At 48.3% G+C, this 15858-nt stretch overlaps 1 protein-coding gene across 1 annotated transcript; it reads left to right on the forward strand.

The window, feature by feature from the left end:
• Window positions 1–10264: 10264 nt before the first annotated feature.
• Window positions 10265–12097, forward strand: GSTUM_00011700001 (uncharacterized protein; the record flags this gene model as incomplete). The annotated part of the gene is made up of 1 exon (XM_002842075.1): window positions 10265–12097. One exon carries the CDS (start codon window positions 10265–10267, stop codon window positions 12095–12097), a length of 1833 nt encoding a protein of 610 aa, XP_002842121.1.
• Window positions 12098–15858: the final 3761 nt, after the last annotated feature.

A 15858-nucleotide genomic window follows, 5' to 3' on the forward strand; every position in this document is an offset into this window, starting at 1 on the left:
CTTGCGAACACGACCAGGAGCAGGGGGAACAACAGCAGGAGGGGGAGAGGGAGGGGGAGGGGAAGAGGGGAAAGAAGCAGGATATGAAGCTGGGAGAATATCCTCAGCTTGTAGCTTCTTGCGAGGGGGAGGGGAAGGGGTATCAACATGGTGCAAAATCCCAATCACAACGGAGAGAGGAGTTTTGTGCGACCGGATGGGGGAACAAGCAGGAACAGGTGCAGGGGGGACAACAATCCTACCCTCATACGCTGCGATGAAGTCTTCGAAGATATAATCGAAGAGATAGTCAAACACAGCGCCGGGGAGGCCAGAAATGAATCTCGCAATGAGTTCCTCTGGGACAAAAATGTAAGTAACAATTAAAGGGAAAGCAGCAAGCCATACAAGCACGAAAGGGATAGTGCTTGCATGGGAAAAGAAAAACTCGAAGAAAAAATGATAAATGAAAGCAAGTACAAAAGCGCTCACAGCGGAAGAGAAAGAGAAAGAAGACATTGAATGTACTTCTTGGGTATAATGGGGAGAGAAGGTTTGGGTATCTAAGTCTTTTCTCACAGAGGAGATAGAGCTAAAGATGTTCAGAAAGAGTAAAGATGTGTTGATAGCAGTAAGGAAGCAGGTAAAGAAAAATAGAAATTTATGTGTGCAGATGAGAACAGAAATTTCTGGGGAGGAAAGAAGAAGAGTGGGAGACTGCGGGCCTTTATATAATGTTTTTTTCTGCCGCCACTGAAGTTTCGGTACGTGACTACACTGAAAATATTCTAGGCTTTAGGTTTAGGTTTGGCGATAGTTAATACGTGCGGAGGTTCCGGGTCGATGGGTTGTGGGTTTTTGGCCCTACCTATGTTTCTACATTTAGGGTGTTTGCGTAGACTTAAAGTTAAGTCGTCTCCAAAGTATTTACAAAGTTATTACGGGCCAGAACTGTGGTCAGTAGAAATTGGTCCTTAATGTAGCAGGTTGAATTGATGCTTTGGAAGGTCAGCTCGAACAGCTACAGATAACCTGCCGGGCTGGTGGACAGTACGCTGCGTGCAGAGCTCGCTCGAGATATCGCAGAACTCAGATTGTTCAATAGTATTTGCAAGCCAGAATTCTTAGAAAATGAGAGGTTTCCTATGGTCTTTAAATGTCTAAACATCCACTGTGAATATATTCTATCCTAGTCCTCAGGGGATTCACTTGGTCAAGGGGATATCTCTTTGGCCAGCTAACCACCCCCTCGACAAAAAGGCTCGCATTTACAGCTTGAATATTGTGGCGATCGGTTAGACCATTCACCAATCCTAGCCAAAAAAGTTTAAATGTTTTGCGGATTCTCGCGAGCGAATCTCCACTCGATCTACTCGAATACAGCGCTCTACTGCTGACTATTAAGGTGGTGGACAGATGGCGCAGTGATGGAGTGAGAGGGTTCATTTGAAACTTGGGTACGCTGTTGAGAAGATGGGGAAGGTACGGTCGTAAACTTCGCTCTTTTCTTGTCCTCATGCCTACCCACAAAACTAAACTAGCGGTAAAGACAGACAAGCGTACTATCCTGATCCTCTCATCAATCAACGAACCTACCTGTCACCACCAATATCCCCACCCCTCGACACACTCCCGCTATGACAAAGGAGGACATGTCTGGATAACCTTCCTCGGAAACCGCCAGAGCTCTACAACAATCCATCACTCTCCAAAATGATACACCAGACTCCCGCAACTTTTAGAATCGACCACTGCATCCTATCACCCTTCACAGCCTCCAGTACCAACAACTTTTTCCTCTATCAACAATGCCTCTTTAACTATTTCTTAGCTGTGACGCTTAACAGAGACCAAGATCCCCATTTACCTTGGAGACATATCAGGAATTCACTACATGGCTTCGCTCAGCTCAGCACAAATGCTGTGTATGTGATCCCCGAGCATTCTCCTATCGGGCTCGGTAGCGGGGACTCACCTGTTGGCAATTTTCCTGAGATAGCCTGAATAAGCTCCCAGTATGAACGCGACAACAAAAGGGATCTTCATACGGCTATGGGTGAGCTAGTCGCCAAAAACCATTAGCACTCACGAAATACCCAACCTCCACCATACCGATAAGTAGTACACCAGGGTTGGAAGCATGAGGGTGTGGGGGCACCCAGCTTCAGGGATGAAAAATTAGGATAAATTAGGGGTTTCTTATCGTAAGGCGATGTTTGGATAAGCTTCCAGTGGGGGGGAATTATAAATAAGGGATTGCGCGCTGATCTTGCAATTCGCACAGGTGAAGGAGGTTAGATGGATTCAACATATGATAGTTCGCAAAAAGCTATGGAAGTTTTGGAAACGACGCGGAGAAGCACAGAGGTGACTGAAGGAAGAGAACTCTTGTCTATAAAACTACTGACACAGTTTCCTAGAAATGCGCTACCACCCAATATACAGTAGTGTTGCTAGCACTAAGGTTCAACTACCCTTCTGATTCATTGAAATATCCCCTCTCTTCATACCCCGTCACTCGCTCGCTACTTTCTCCCTTCTTTTATGACTGGACAAATTGGGGTTTACTTTACCGATAGTATAGTATATCCCGTTTATCGGGTAGGCTGCTTGGGGGCTACGATAGAAAGTGTATATTTTCTAATTCTAGAATCTGTATGATATGGTGCGACACATTTCTCCGAATAGAACATAGATGGGGCGGACAAGATTAGGTAAGACAGAAACCCTAAAAAAACAAATCAATATCCCTCCTATCACACTTCCTCTTAGATTACCGCCATATGACTTGAAGGATACTTTATGCCGGTTTTATACAAAAGGCTGTGTAACTTTCGCAGGAGGTTGGTTTTATGTGAGGGGGCATACGGAGTGTTGAGTCGGGGGCCCAAATACCACGTTGAGGTGGGATACTTTGGAGCCCACTCTCAGATTAATCGAGTGATATCTCATGATTTAATCACTTCCCACATTAGAATAGGAGACTTTTTGATCAAGATTAGTTATGATATAATAGATACAATAGAGAGCGTATCATAGAAGAGAAGTGTCTTTGAACATATACGGTATCCGATTATCAATCTTTTTTTATCACCTTTTTACAAACACATATCTCATCACAACGAAATGGTATGCGGGAAAGAAAGGGCAGCTTTATTACATCCTTCTGCTCCTGAGAATTCACGAAACTACCGATTTCGGTAGCCTGCATATCTCCTACGCAAACGGTCGTCAATAATTGATGCTAATCCTACATATCAGGTGCGGCAAACGCTTACAGCAGAGGAAGAGTCCGAGACTACTTATGATATCACGCTTCTCCTCTTTCAGCCGTCCCTTTCAAACCCTAACCCACTGTTACTCTGACCCCTGCTGTGATCAGTCCTGGCCACTTACTGGGGTATTTCAATATAATTTATTTATCCTTGTATCACACAGGGGGGAGACCGGTGATCACTAGATTTCAACTTTTTAAGGGTCACCGCCGACGCTTAGGGTCACCAAACCTTGGACGGGACATGGGTGAGCTCGAGATGGGTTCGCTTTCTTTCAAACCGAACAACCAATGATTTGGGTAACCTGTCAAGAATGTTTGAGTATCCGAAAAAGAACTTTGGGCACCCCGAAGGTTGAAACCCTGTTGCACGCTGTTTTTAGTGAGAAAATGCATGGACTAGCTAGATATTGCCTGAGTGTCGATCCCATCCAAATGCCATCCAAGGTTTGAGGACCCTTACTGGATTGGAGGGAGCAATGAGATTCGGGTGCTTGTAGGGAATGGCAAACACAGGAGCGGAGACTGCAGAGCGGCACCGGGAAACTTTGTCTTCGTTTCGTAGCCTCAGCCTAATAACGCTCCGTTCTAGGCAATTTAGAGATTCCGTGCTTTCACTTCCCCGGGCAGCTCCAATTAGTTGATCTATGAAAACTGAGGAATCAATTCAATGCCCGATAGCTCGCCGTGCAACAATTAACTTATGATGGAACGATGCGGCTCTGCTCGGTAAGTTGCAGCTGGGCCCGATTTGTCCTTGTCGCCTGCAAGCTCCCATGGTATCAAGATCACGCCGAGTGGTTGAGTACTCTAGAATTGTGGCGTATCATAGCAAAGTGTTTGTTAGTCTTGGCGCACATGAAAGTGAAACAGTCGCGTCGCCCAGACAAAACAAATGAAAGTAGCCCCACCCCCAGGTCCCAAATCCAACATCGTTATCATACTTCCCATAGCCCTCCTTTTCCCTCGTCGCCCGTCTGTCGCCTCACAGACCCCACATCCCTCCGACCTTCATTCTTCAATCCATAGAGACTAATCCTTTTGTACGCTACTTTGTTGCAAGAGTAGTTTGTTTTTGTTTTCGGCCATGGATGAAGCATTTGCTTCCCCCGATAGCGACGGCCACGCTTCACTCCCCTCTCCTACTGACACCACATTTGATCTTAATGGTAGGAAATCCCTCTAAATACAGCCTTGACGCCCAGAGAATATCCCTAACAGTTAATAGATTTACCTTTCAGACTACGAGGAAGGAAGGGTGAACATCAACCGATCACTCTTTCCTCTTCCTTTCTCCAAACGGCGGAAGATTGTGACGACGACGATTCACACTCAATACAATCCTCGCCTCCCGTCATGGAAAACCGTTCCATTATCCTTGCGCCCGTTAACGCCAACGATGCCAATTCACAAAGTCGTCAGTCCAGAAATGGTTCATGTCCGCCCCTAGGTCACGAAGGCCCGAACGAGAACACTGACTCAAAGGAGAACGGTGTGGGCGGTAAAGTGAATACGGGCGGTGGATCTGAGCTTCACCAAACAGTTCAAGATTTGAAAGGCGACTCCGAGGAACTTGAGAAAGAAGTCCTGAAAAAGATGGAAGAGCGCGAGGCTCAAGCGGTGAGCCATTCCACCATGGTTGACAAGATGAATACCGAACATGAAGAAGAGGCCTTGAAACATAGACAACAGGCTTCAATGGGTTTGGAAGAACGCATCGAGTACTATAAAGAGAGACATAAGCAGCACCAGAAGGAGGCAGAGGAAAAGGATTGCACCGTGGCCCATCTTGGGCAAGCCCTGGAAACGAACGCTCATAATTTGCAGCAAGCGGAAGGGGTGGGTGGCGATCAACAACTCCGCAACGTTATAACCCAACTTCAGGACAGGCTAAAAAACACGGAAGAGTCACATCGCGCGGAATCAGAGGCACAAGAAGCAAAATATACGAATCTCCTAGAGGAACAAACCGCATTGGTAGAGCACCTACAGGCAGAACTCGATGAGATGGTGAATCTCATGCCCGTAGATCACGGCTCGTCTAGGGTGATGGGGGAGGAAGACGATGTGTGGCTTGAAGAAAGGCCTCGAGAAATTAGTCAGTACTACGACGACGGCCTTGACCAGATTATCACTGAATTGCATGGAGGCGGTGAGAGAGAGGACTTTGACGAGGCCGCCGAGGAGGCGGAATTGAGTCTTAGACGTGTTGCTGAAGAAGCTGGCTTGGATGAGCCACTCGACAAAGCAACCCTCGCAGCATTCGGGATCAGACAACTGAGGACGGAACACGTATTGCTGAAACGGCTGTTGATCGAGAGTGAAGATCGTGTCAAGGAACTGATGCAAGCCAACGACGAGATGGGCAGACGTGGAGAACAGATGAAGGGTAAAGTCACAGCCCTTGAAGGCGAAAAGGAAGCCATCAAACGCACCGTCACAGAAGCAGAAGAGAAAGCTAAGAAGCATTCCGAAGAGCTCGAGGTGCTCAAAGCGAAACTGGTAGAGATGGAAAAGCGCACCAGACAACTAGCCTCAGAGAAGGGCGAGCTAGGCCAGAAGAACCACGACCTCGAAGGTCGAGTTAAAGCTCTAGAAGGCGATAAATCATCCCTCCAGCGACTAGTCAACGACGTTAAGCGTCTCAACGAAACCCTTAAAATCCAGCACTCGGAAGAGGAAAAGCATGCCCAGTCCTTTGAAGAAGAAATCCTAGGCCTCCGCCGCCAACTCGCCGAGGAGAACGAGCACGTCGGTGTGATCGAGACCGAAACACTGTCCCTCCGACAGCAAATCGCAGAACTAGAAGAAACTGGCATCCTCCTAGAAAAGTGCAAAGAAGATCTCGAAACCCGTGTCAAGCGAATACCAACCTTGGAAAAGGAAATCCGTTTCCTGGAGTCCAAACTCGCAGACCTCGAGGCTGCCAGCAACGAAAAGGCACACGAAGACTTCGAGGCACTCTCTCGCCAAATGGAATCCCTAGAAGAAAAACTCCGCCTTGCAAACGATCAGCACCAAACCTCAACCTCTACAATAGCCCGCCTCGAACAAAACCTCTCCACCACTGAAGTCACCGTCCGTAAACTTACCAAGGAAAAGGAATCCCTAAAGAAAGACCTCGACAATGCTGCCCTGGAGTCCAAAGCCTCCCGCGTCCGCTTCGCCCAACTCCTCCACGACTCGGCGGAGAAGGAAGCGAAATGGAATGCCTCGCGACAAGCCCAGGACTCAGAGTCCCACCGCCAAGCGGCCGCGTTTGAAGACCTCATATCGGAAATCTACGACGCGGAGATACTCGCTCAGGCTGGCGGCGATAAGGTGGCCATGCTCCGCGAGGTTTTCGAGCGCAGGGGAAGGGCAGCGGATGAGGGCGAGGAAAAGACCAGAAAGTATAAGGCTGCGGCGAAGAAGTTGGCCAAAGAGTGCGAGAGGCATAAAGATAGAATTGAAGAGCTGGTGGCGGAGGTGAAGGAATTGGGACTGAAGTTGAAGGCAGAGAAGAAGAGCTGTGATGAGAAGATGGGGCAGTTGATTCTCGCGCTGAGGAGGGAGTAGATTGATGGGATGGTATGAAGGGGGAGGCGCTATCATCACCAAATGGTGTATCTTTTTATTTCCTTTTACCGTTTCTTTTTCCTTTTCATCATTGCACGATCGGAAGGGCTGGGGTGGGAATTGGAGTACGGGTTTTGCTTCCTTTTTTTTCTTTTTCTTTCTCCTTTTTCTCTTTTTTAACCATACCAGTGTTAATTCTTTTGAGTTGAACTTACTACTAGTATATATATATTCTAGTGTGTATTATTATGAAAAAAGGGAAAGAAGAAAAGAAGAAAAAAAACTTGAGGCCAGAGTGGAAGAGGAATATGGGAGTCTTCTTTTTTTCTCTCTCTCTCTTTCCCTTTGTCTTCTCTCTCTCCCTTTCTTTTCTTCTTGTCCGTCTTGTCATTACCATGAGGTTTTTACTGTAGGCCATTGAGATGATATGGGTATCGCGAGTTCAGGTACACAAATGACATGGACACGTTACCACGGTATGATACCGGCTGTGGGAGGTGTGATTTTGAGACTCCCCAGCTGGATGGTTGTTTCGACTCGGCCGCTGTGGAAAAATATACACTATGATGACCTGCTCGATATCTGATACCATAAGATATGCTCACCCTAGTAGAAGGAGGAAAAACCGACTCGAGCAGATATAGCGTAAATCGACCGACACAAGCCGGATCGGGATGGGCAAGAGCGGCCATCTACCGTAAATCGCTGTTGCTGTGGATGGAAGGGGTTGTTGTCTGCAGCTTGTCTTACTGGCTACGATAGTAAGAAACTCTCGTAACTTTGTCTATCATACTCGAGTATGATATTATGATATATAATAATATAAGAATATTATGATAATATTATGAAGAAATCTCTGCGTGGTAAAGCCATGACATCTACTAAACAGGAAATTCTGGAGGGTCAAAAACACATGAAAACCCAGATGATACCCTATCAACTACACTTGTATGGTATGACACTGTAGGGTACGGTATGATAATTGTCCGCCATCTCTGCCAGAAATCATCCAAGTTTGGGATTTTTATTTTTCTCCAATATGTGTGACAATTTCATGAGTCAGGTATGTATATGATACATCCATTATTACAGGTTGCCTTTGGAGAGTTCAATTATGTTGGCGGAAATGTTGGGATGTTATTGGCTAGCCAGATGAAGCGAAACGGAGCCAGTTCCCATGTCTACTACGGTAGTCGCTAGTAACACTAAAGAGAAGTGAATACCATCTTCTTAACTTTGGACGGCCTTAATAAGTATCAATTGACAGGGGCAGAACCATACCTCACTAGGAGGAGGTTCAATATGGGCCAGTGATTCCGTCGTGATCATACCAAAATTAGACTACCGTTAGCGGCCTTACCGATGTTTGCGGTTCTAGTATTAAGCTCACCACCCACCACCTTAGCTCTCGCCACACCAAATCCACCGTCACGGCGTCACCCCTGACCGACCAACACAAGCCCAGATCTGACCCGACAGCAGCCCACTCCAAAACCAATCCAAGACCCGGAAACTCGGTAGACCACCCCCATTCTCATCATGTAAGGGTTCACCAGCCATTCCCCTGCCAAGACCTCATCCTACACCATTCTGCAGAGAGAATATCATACCGTCAGCTCCTGCGGCTCAACAAAAAAAAAAGAAAAGAAAAAAAAGAACAACAATGAACTCACTCGCCGCCCCCCTGAAAATGAAGGTGAACGGGAAAAAAAGGTAAAAATTCAGCCCCTTTGGGGGAAAGGGATTGGCCCGTGCCTGATGTACCGGTATATATAAGCTGCCGGCTCCTTCGTAGGTATCATATCGTACAAAACGAGTGAGAAGTGAGAGAAAGGGAAAACTCAACCCTTATTCATGCATTGATAACGAGAAAAAGGAAAGAAGAGGAAAGAAATGTCAAGAACGAGTACCGGTACGAGTACTGGCAGACCTTGGGGAGCCAGCGTGGCCATGATAGTGAATGATTTCGGAGGTGCTTTTTGTATGGGTGTTTGTTATCCCTCCTTCTCCCTCACCCCTCTCTCCCTCACCGTGGCTAGCTAATCGAACGATAATCCATGATAGGCTATTGGTGGCGGCATCTGGCATGGTGCTCGAGCTCTCAGAAATGTTCATCACCATCCCCTACTGTCCTGCCCTGCCCTGCCCTGCCTTGACGCGGCTACTGACGACATGATAGGGCAACACCCCCCTCTCCATCCTCCAAACCATAAAATCCCGTGCGCCAATCTCCGGTGGAAGCTTTGGTATATGGGGCGGGGTCTATTCTGCGTTTGAATGCGGCTTGAAGGGTGTTAGGAACACAGAGGATCCCCTCAATGCCGGTCACTCACCCTCTCCCACTTTGGTAGAAATCAAAGTTGCTGACAGAATGTTAGTATTGTCCGGATTCCTGACTGGAGGAATGCTGGCGCTGCGTAGGGGCGCTAGAGCCGCGGGAGGGAGTGCGGTCGGGGGTGCAGCATTGTTGGCTGCTGTCGAAGGGGTTGGCGTTGGATTGGATAGGGCTGCGGTTTTGGGGGTGTTGGGTGGTGGTGCGGCGGCGGGAGGGCTGTTGAAGGAGGTGGTTGCGCCCGAGAACTTTACCTTTTGTTAGTTGGGCGGGGTCCGGAGATGATGGGTTGGGGGTTGATCTTTTGTTTCGCATGGGATTATACTTATAATAATTATCATAGATGGCACACCGGTAGATGATAGATGGATGGGGTCCTTATAGATTACCGTATAGGGAGCATTAGGCCTGTATTGTGTAATCTTAGATCATAATTTTTTGTAATTATCCCCGCACTGACGGCAGAAGAATCTGAGTATGATACTGCCTTGACTCCCCCATTAATCTTGAGCCAATGATGACAAACACTGCCCAAAGCCCAAGCCCGTCCATGCCTGTTTAGAGGGAGGAACTATAAACCCGGACCAACGCAGTCTTTGTTCACGAGATTCAGTAGGGTCGTAAATTTAAGTGGTCAATGACAGTTCTCACAAAATACTCAGTGAGTTCTCACATCTTCCGTCATGAGAGAAACATGAAGCAAACAAACAAACAAGGATGGGAGTTTGCTGTGTATCAGTCCTGGCGAAGGCAATACTGAAGCACCGTTCTGTTGTAGCGTTCACTATGACATCTGACGGGATCGTGGCTTTACCGGTACTACAGTATCATACACAGCACAGAAGTCTTTATCTCTTTACTCGAGTAGTCTACGCGGGCCAAGTCCCAAAGATTCGCGAACCTAGAAAAAAACTGTATTAGTCATCCACTTAACGCGTTCAACTTCGCGTCTCGTGTTCTCGCGTGTCAAACAGGGCTGATAATCATTTTGGCGGCCAGCTCTCTCAACACCAACATAACCTCCCACGCACGCTGCTAAGCATACTGGAGGGGCCACCGCTACCACTACCTCAATCTCTTCGTCAACCCTTCCTCAACCAGCGTCAGCCGAAAGCTCCACCATGCCCAAAAAATCTCCCCCTCCCACCGGTGGTCCCGTGGATGACCCACTCGCGTCCCTCCTTTCTTCCCTCCTGCCCACTACCCTCTCCCTGAAGCTCTATCACATCTCCACCCCAACTTCACGGTACTTTCCCCTCTTTAGCTCACCGCCGAACCAAGACCCACACCGAACCACCCTCGAATCGCACTTCCTTGTGTTGTCCCATGAAAACGTCCTGGTCTTCGCGATAGAAGTCCTGATCTACACCGTCCCCAAGCAACACGCTCGCACCTTCTTCATCTCGAAAGCCGACAGCAGTGGCTACCTCCCTTCAAACATCTCCTCCTTCGCCACTGAAACGGGAGAGCGAAAGTCCACGTTGCGCACCATTTCAACTGCTTTCATCAAGTACCTTTTTGACGCTGCGAGGAGGGCAGATCCGCACTTGACGGCTACGATATCCCTCTTTGCAAGGAGCCAATCGCAGTACTTGTTTCCGAATTCGGCAGAGAATAGCAAGAAGCATGTTCTGACGGACCGGGGATTGATTGCCTGGTGGGGGAAGGTGCTCGACCCCGTGTTGCAGGAATATGCGTCGAGCGGCGGAAGGGGCTACCTGCTCGTTCCCGGATCCGATGCGGGACAGACTCGGTCCATGATCCCCAGTGTTGCGGAGGGCGGGGTGAAATGGATTAATGGACACCCATTCAAGCTAAATCTTGACAACGACATCTCCGTCCGAGAGGTGATACCGCACTTCCCGGACGACCCCAAGGCGAGGTATTTGGATGAGTTGAATGGTGTGGCCGGGTCTAAGGATGCTGGCATTGGCGGAGGCGGGAAGGTTAAGGAGCGTGCAGCGGGTTGGAGGGATATCAAAACGATCGATCAGTTCTGGGAATTGATGAGTTTTCGGCAGGAGTGCTCGCTTGGTCGGTGTGTTGGATTCTTATGGATTGTTGTTGAGGGGGTCAAGAAGGAGCGGAAGATGACTGCTACTGGCCTGAGCGGGGAAGGCATTCCAGAAGATGAGGTTGTGCTTTCACCCATTTCTGCTACTGGCCCGACCTTCTCGGAGAACATCCTCGGCGCGGCCGCTACCGCCAGCAACAGCAGTCAGGAGATATCACCAACAGAGAGTGTTGGCCCTCTTGACTTTACCACTACCTCCATACCCCCACCAACGGAAACGCCGACACCAGCGTCAACCCCTCCTTCCCCAGCTTCCCCACGAAAGCGCCGCTCCTCCTCTACCACCTCCTTCCAACCTTCAAAAAAGAAGCTTCGAGCGCTAAGCTTTTCACCCGCCCCATCTTCTGCCACCGCACCACTTATCCCCCCGCTCCTGGCACTCGACGAAAAAGCGTACGTTAGGACCATTGATAGCCTACTAAACCATTCTGATTTTGGCGATATAGAGAGTGCAAAGAGGGGGACTAGAAAATGGATTGAGAGCGTGCAGCCTGGCGTTGCGGAGAAGGGGGATTGGGGAGTTGATGTTGTCGGGCTAGTGAAGGTGGTGGAGAATGGCAGGGGGGAGAATGGGAATGGGGCTGGGGCCGGAGGTGTAGCGGTGAATACACTCTCCGCGGGACTAGTTAGGAGGAAAAGCAGCACTCCAGGCAATGGCGTGAACCTCCTCGACGCTGGACTGGTGAGGAAGAAGTCGAAAGCTGCGGATGAGAAATTACCAGGTGTGACGGAGGAACAGGAGCGGAATGGCGTGAATGTGCTCTCCGGGGGCCTCCTTCGGCGGGGACCGAAGTCGCGGGAGGGTGCGAAGGGGGAGGAGACTCACGTCAATGCTCTCCCGACGAATCTTGTCCGGAAGAAGCCGAAGGTTGGTGAATGAGTGGGCGAGTAATTTGGTTTGTGACCGGTGATGGGAACAAGCTGGGTAGGAATGCGGGTTTTTTGCTCTTGCTACTTTTTTTTTTTTTTTTTTAATTGCTAGGGATGCTTTTATGTGGGATTGTTGTGCGGTCTAGCCATGTAGATGGGTGTTTTGGTTATATTCTGTTGTGATGATCGCGGTCTGGGGGTGGGGTATGGATAGGGCATATGGGGTGGGGGGGGGTTAAGGGATTAGGGTGTTTTTTTCCTATCATAATATTATATATCCAATTGGCGCAATTGATAAAAAAAATGATATCACGATTGCTCTTATGGTATGATACCTATTTCGTTTTTGGAATGATTATCGAATGGTTTATCAATCATGAGATATCACTCGATGATTCCTCACCATCTACCGTCCGCAGAGTTATTTGCAGTATAACTCGGCCTATCCACGTATTACGAGTAAAGTCCGGACGGGACAATGACAGCGGCCGAACGATGTTTGTCATCATGTCAGTAACAAGCCCTCCCATACCACCGCTTCTCATGACCAATCCCTCACGTCCTTTCGCGAGATGGAATTCCTCCACAAGGTTAGATACCTAGGTCTGTCCATCAGTCCGTCAAATTCCTCTTCCCCCCCCTCCCCTCCCGGCGGTTCGCTACGGTAGTACTCCGGACGAGAATCGGGGATAAAAAGAGAGTAAACCAAAAAGTCTCGGGCGTTAAGAGCCGATGCCGTGATCTACCTTTTGAAGGTTGGGCGCGCGATCGTATCACAGATATGCCCCGTTCGGCAGGTCTGTTCCCCGCATGGGTTTTTGTCTTTGCGATATCAACGTGGGTATCATATTCTTCTTTGTATCATAACGGGGACTTTTTTTTCGCGAATGGAACGAGGAAGTCGATTGTGGGCTGTACTTCCGTGGGAGATTTGATCGGTCTCAACTTTCACTCCCGCCTGCGTGTCTGGCGTGGTTTACCGATCCTGGACTTGTCGTGATAATAGCAGAGTTTTCGGCAGCAATGTTGGGTCCGGCGCAGGTCCTTCCGTCTTCCCACTTGTGGGGTTTGGGGGGAAATATTGAGGATAAAACATGGCAAGTGATCGAGCCTCTCAGCTCCGCCTTGACCGTCCAACCGAGATCTCTTCTTGGGAGTGGCAATGATGATGGACTGAGCATATATAGCTTTTTATAGAAGAACTCTTAGAGCTTGATTCAATTCGCTCAAGTAGGGAGGGAGAGAGAGAGAGAAAAAACCCCCCCAAAAATGTCCATGTTTACCCGAGGAGATTGGCCCGGCGTTGTATCAAGGCCAACAGGCCTTATTCCAACTACGATAGGATCTCGAACCAACAATTAAATCCCGGAAGCTTACAGAATTTGAAGGAAAATTTCTTAGAGAGGCTAACCTATGATACCCACTTTCACTTTTTCATAATCAAGTAGGAATACAACTGACTCGAGAAATCCCCGATTCGATCCATGCAGAGCAGAGCTATCCCTACCCGACCACGACGAGGTCCCGCCATCGGTGCGATCGGCCATGACGGTATGATACTAGTATATACAGTTGTAAGACGGAGTCTTGCCAAGATGAATACGGAACGGCCTGCTTAGAGGCGTTACATTCCAGCACGACCAAGAGCACGATACCATATACCTGTTCTGCGGCGCCAGGAAAGTAAATACATTGAAGCCCTCGTGACATGTCGTGTCGTACGTCTGGCGGGACCAACTTGAGACGTTACGGGGGGGCCAAACTCGATTTTCCCACTTCTCTGCTACCGATATCGTATGGCATTTACTAGCTATATGATATCACTTACCTTTCCTTTCCTGAAACAAACCGCGAAGATTACTTTTCCCCATAAGGAACCCCGAAACCCCGATTGCGATATACGGTAAGCTTACGCTGATAATATCAGTCAGTTCTGCCGTGAATGCATCTTAATCCATCGGGGCTTCCGGGATTATAAGTACGAGTACGATATTAGTGTAAATTCAAGTATGGTGAGAATATTCAGCGGGCGGGCGGTTGTATCATAAAGCGCACCGCGGGTGCGGTCATCTTTCCCTTTTATGATACTGGAAAAGGTAAAAGGTTATATACTCTTGATGGATGGCTCCTCCCCGCCGGAATTGTTCCTTTCTCTCCATGTTTGCGGCGCTGGTTGAGAAGAAGGGGTATTCGTAGTAATAGCAGTAGTCACCGGAGGTGGTGTATACGGTATCTTTTTCCTGTGGTACTTTGGAAGTGAAGATTCGATCCTCGGAAATTTGGGGATACTGAAATTCCTTTTCCATTAGGAAAATTTTTTCTTTTATTTTTGCTCTCGGTAGGTGAAACTAGCCTCTCTAGACACGGAATCTTCTCTATCTTTCTTCCGAATTTCACAATAGGAACCCGGAGTAAGGCGGTATACGTCCTGAAACATACTCGAGAAATTGACCTTCTGATCTATAAAATCCGTTAAACAGGTAGAATCCCCCGAGGGGGAGGGAAGCTGCAAGAGGAAAAACAGGAGGATATTCAGCACCTACAAACACGATGGAGATTGGCTTGGTGGGTGAATACGTGCCTTTGAGTGCGGTGACCTTGTCAGCAATAGTGTTAGGGAGTGGCAGATATATCAAGAGAAATGATACGCTCGAGACGTGAATCCACAAACACGGATTAGTATCACTGCTAACAATTCACACCGGACATGCCTTGGTAAAAGAAGGCTAATTTACAAAGAGATCAATGGTGGCAGTGTGGTTTAATGGCAAATAATCACCCTCGAGTGCCGGTTCAGTCGTGTTTGTATCATACTATGATAGCGAGTCTGTATAGCGTTTAGAATTTACATACAACTTGAACTGCGGTCACATAGATCAGGGGAGGAGGAAAAGGTATAGTACCAAGAAATAAACCAAAAAATCATACCGCCGATCACTGACCACTTTCCCCCAGGGTCCAGGTCCAGAGTCGGATTCTACCACCCCAACCTCCCACTTCCGATAGTGCGGGGAGCTTTTTCAACTCTCCCGCTCTAACGTGACGGATCATTCAATAACAACTCATTCCCGAGCGGGAATTCAACTCCTGAGCTCCTGCCAAGTGCACAGGGGGGGTTAACTGGTTCTCGACATATTAACCACTGTGCCAACTAGCCATTTCACGAAATATCACCACGGGAACAAATACCTATCCCGCTAGCATGACACTAATAAGGAATCCGACGGCGTAGTCCGGATGGCTTGATTATTGCAAGCATGACAATGTGGCGGGGGCGCATACTAAGCAATCCTGTGGGAATATAGATCACTGAGCTAGCTCTAGTACAATTCTTTGGCTTTTCCCGGGGGGGGGGTTCAGTTGCGATAGGGATCACAGCGAACGGGATGGGGATAGGGGATGTGGATTTCCGTGTATTATGATGTTTTGACTTGAGATCACCTTTTCGAGAGCGCTGTTCTAAACCTTTTTTTTTTAATCCGGGCATCACGAGCACATTTCACCCCCCTCAGAGCAGAGGAACATTGAGGGAATGAGAACTTGTGATTAGTCTGTAGTTTCACTCTCACTTTCAAAGAAGTAGTGAAGAGCCCCCCCCCCCCAGTAAGGTCAAAAGAAACCGGCGGGCAGGAATCACTCCGATTAGTTATGAAAAGCGAACGCACGAGCATTCAAACCCCGCAGTTGCACCACTTATTATATCCACCTCCATCGTCCAAACTCCCCAAGCTCATCGCAGCACGATGCCCCTTCACGGAAGCCGACGAAGCG

This window comes from Tuber melanosporum (genome assembly GCF_000151645.1).
Source record: "Tuber melanosporum whole genome shotgun sequence assembly, scaffold_9, strain Mel28".
Lineage (NCBI taxonomy): Eukaryota > Fungi > Ascomycota > Pezizomycetes > Pezizales > Tuberaceae > Tuber > Tuber melanosporum.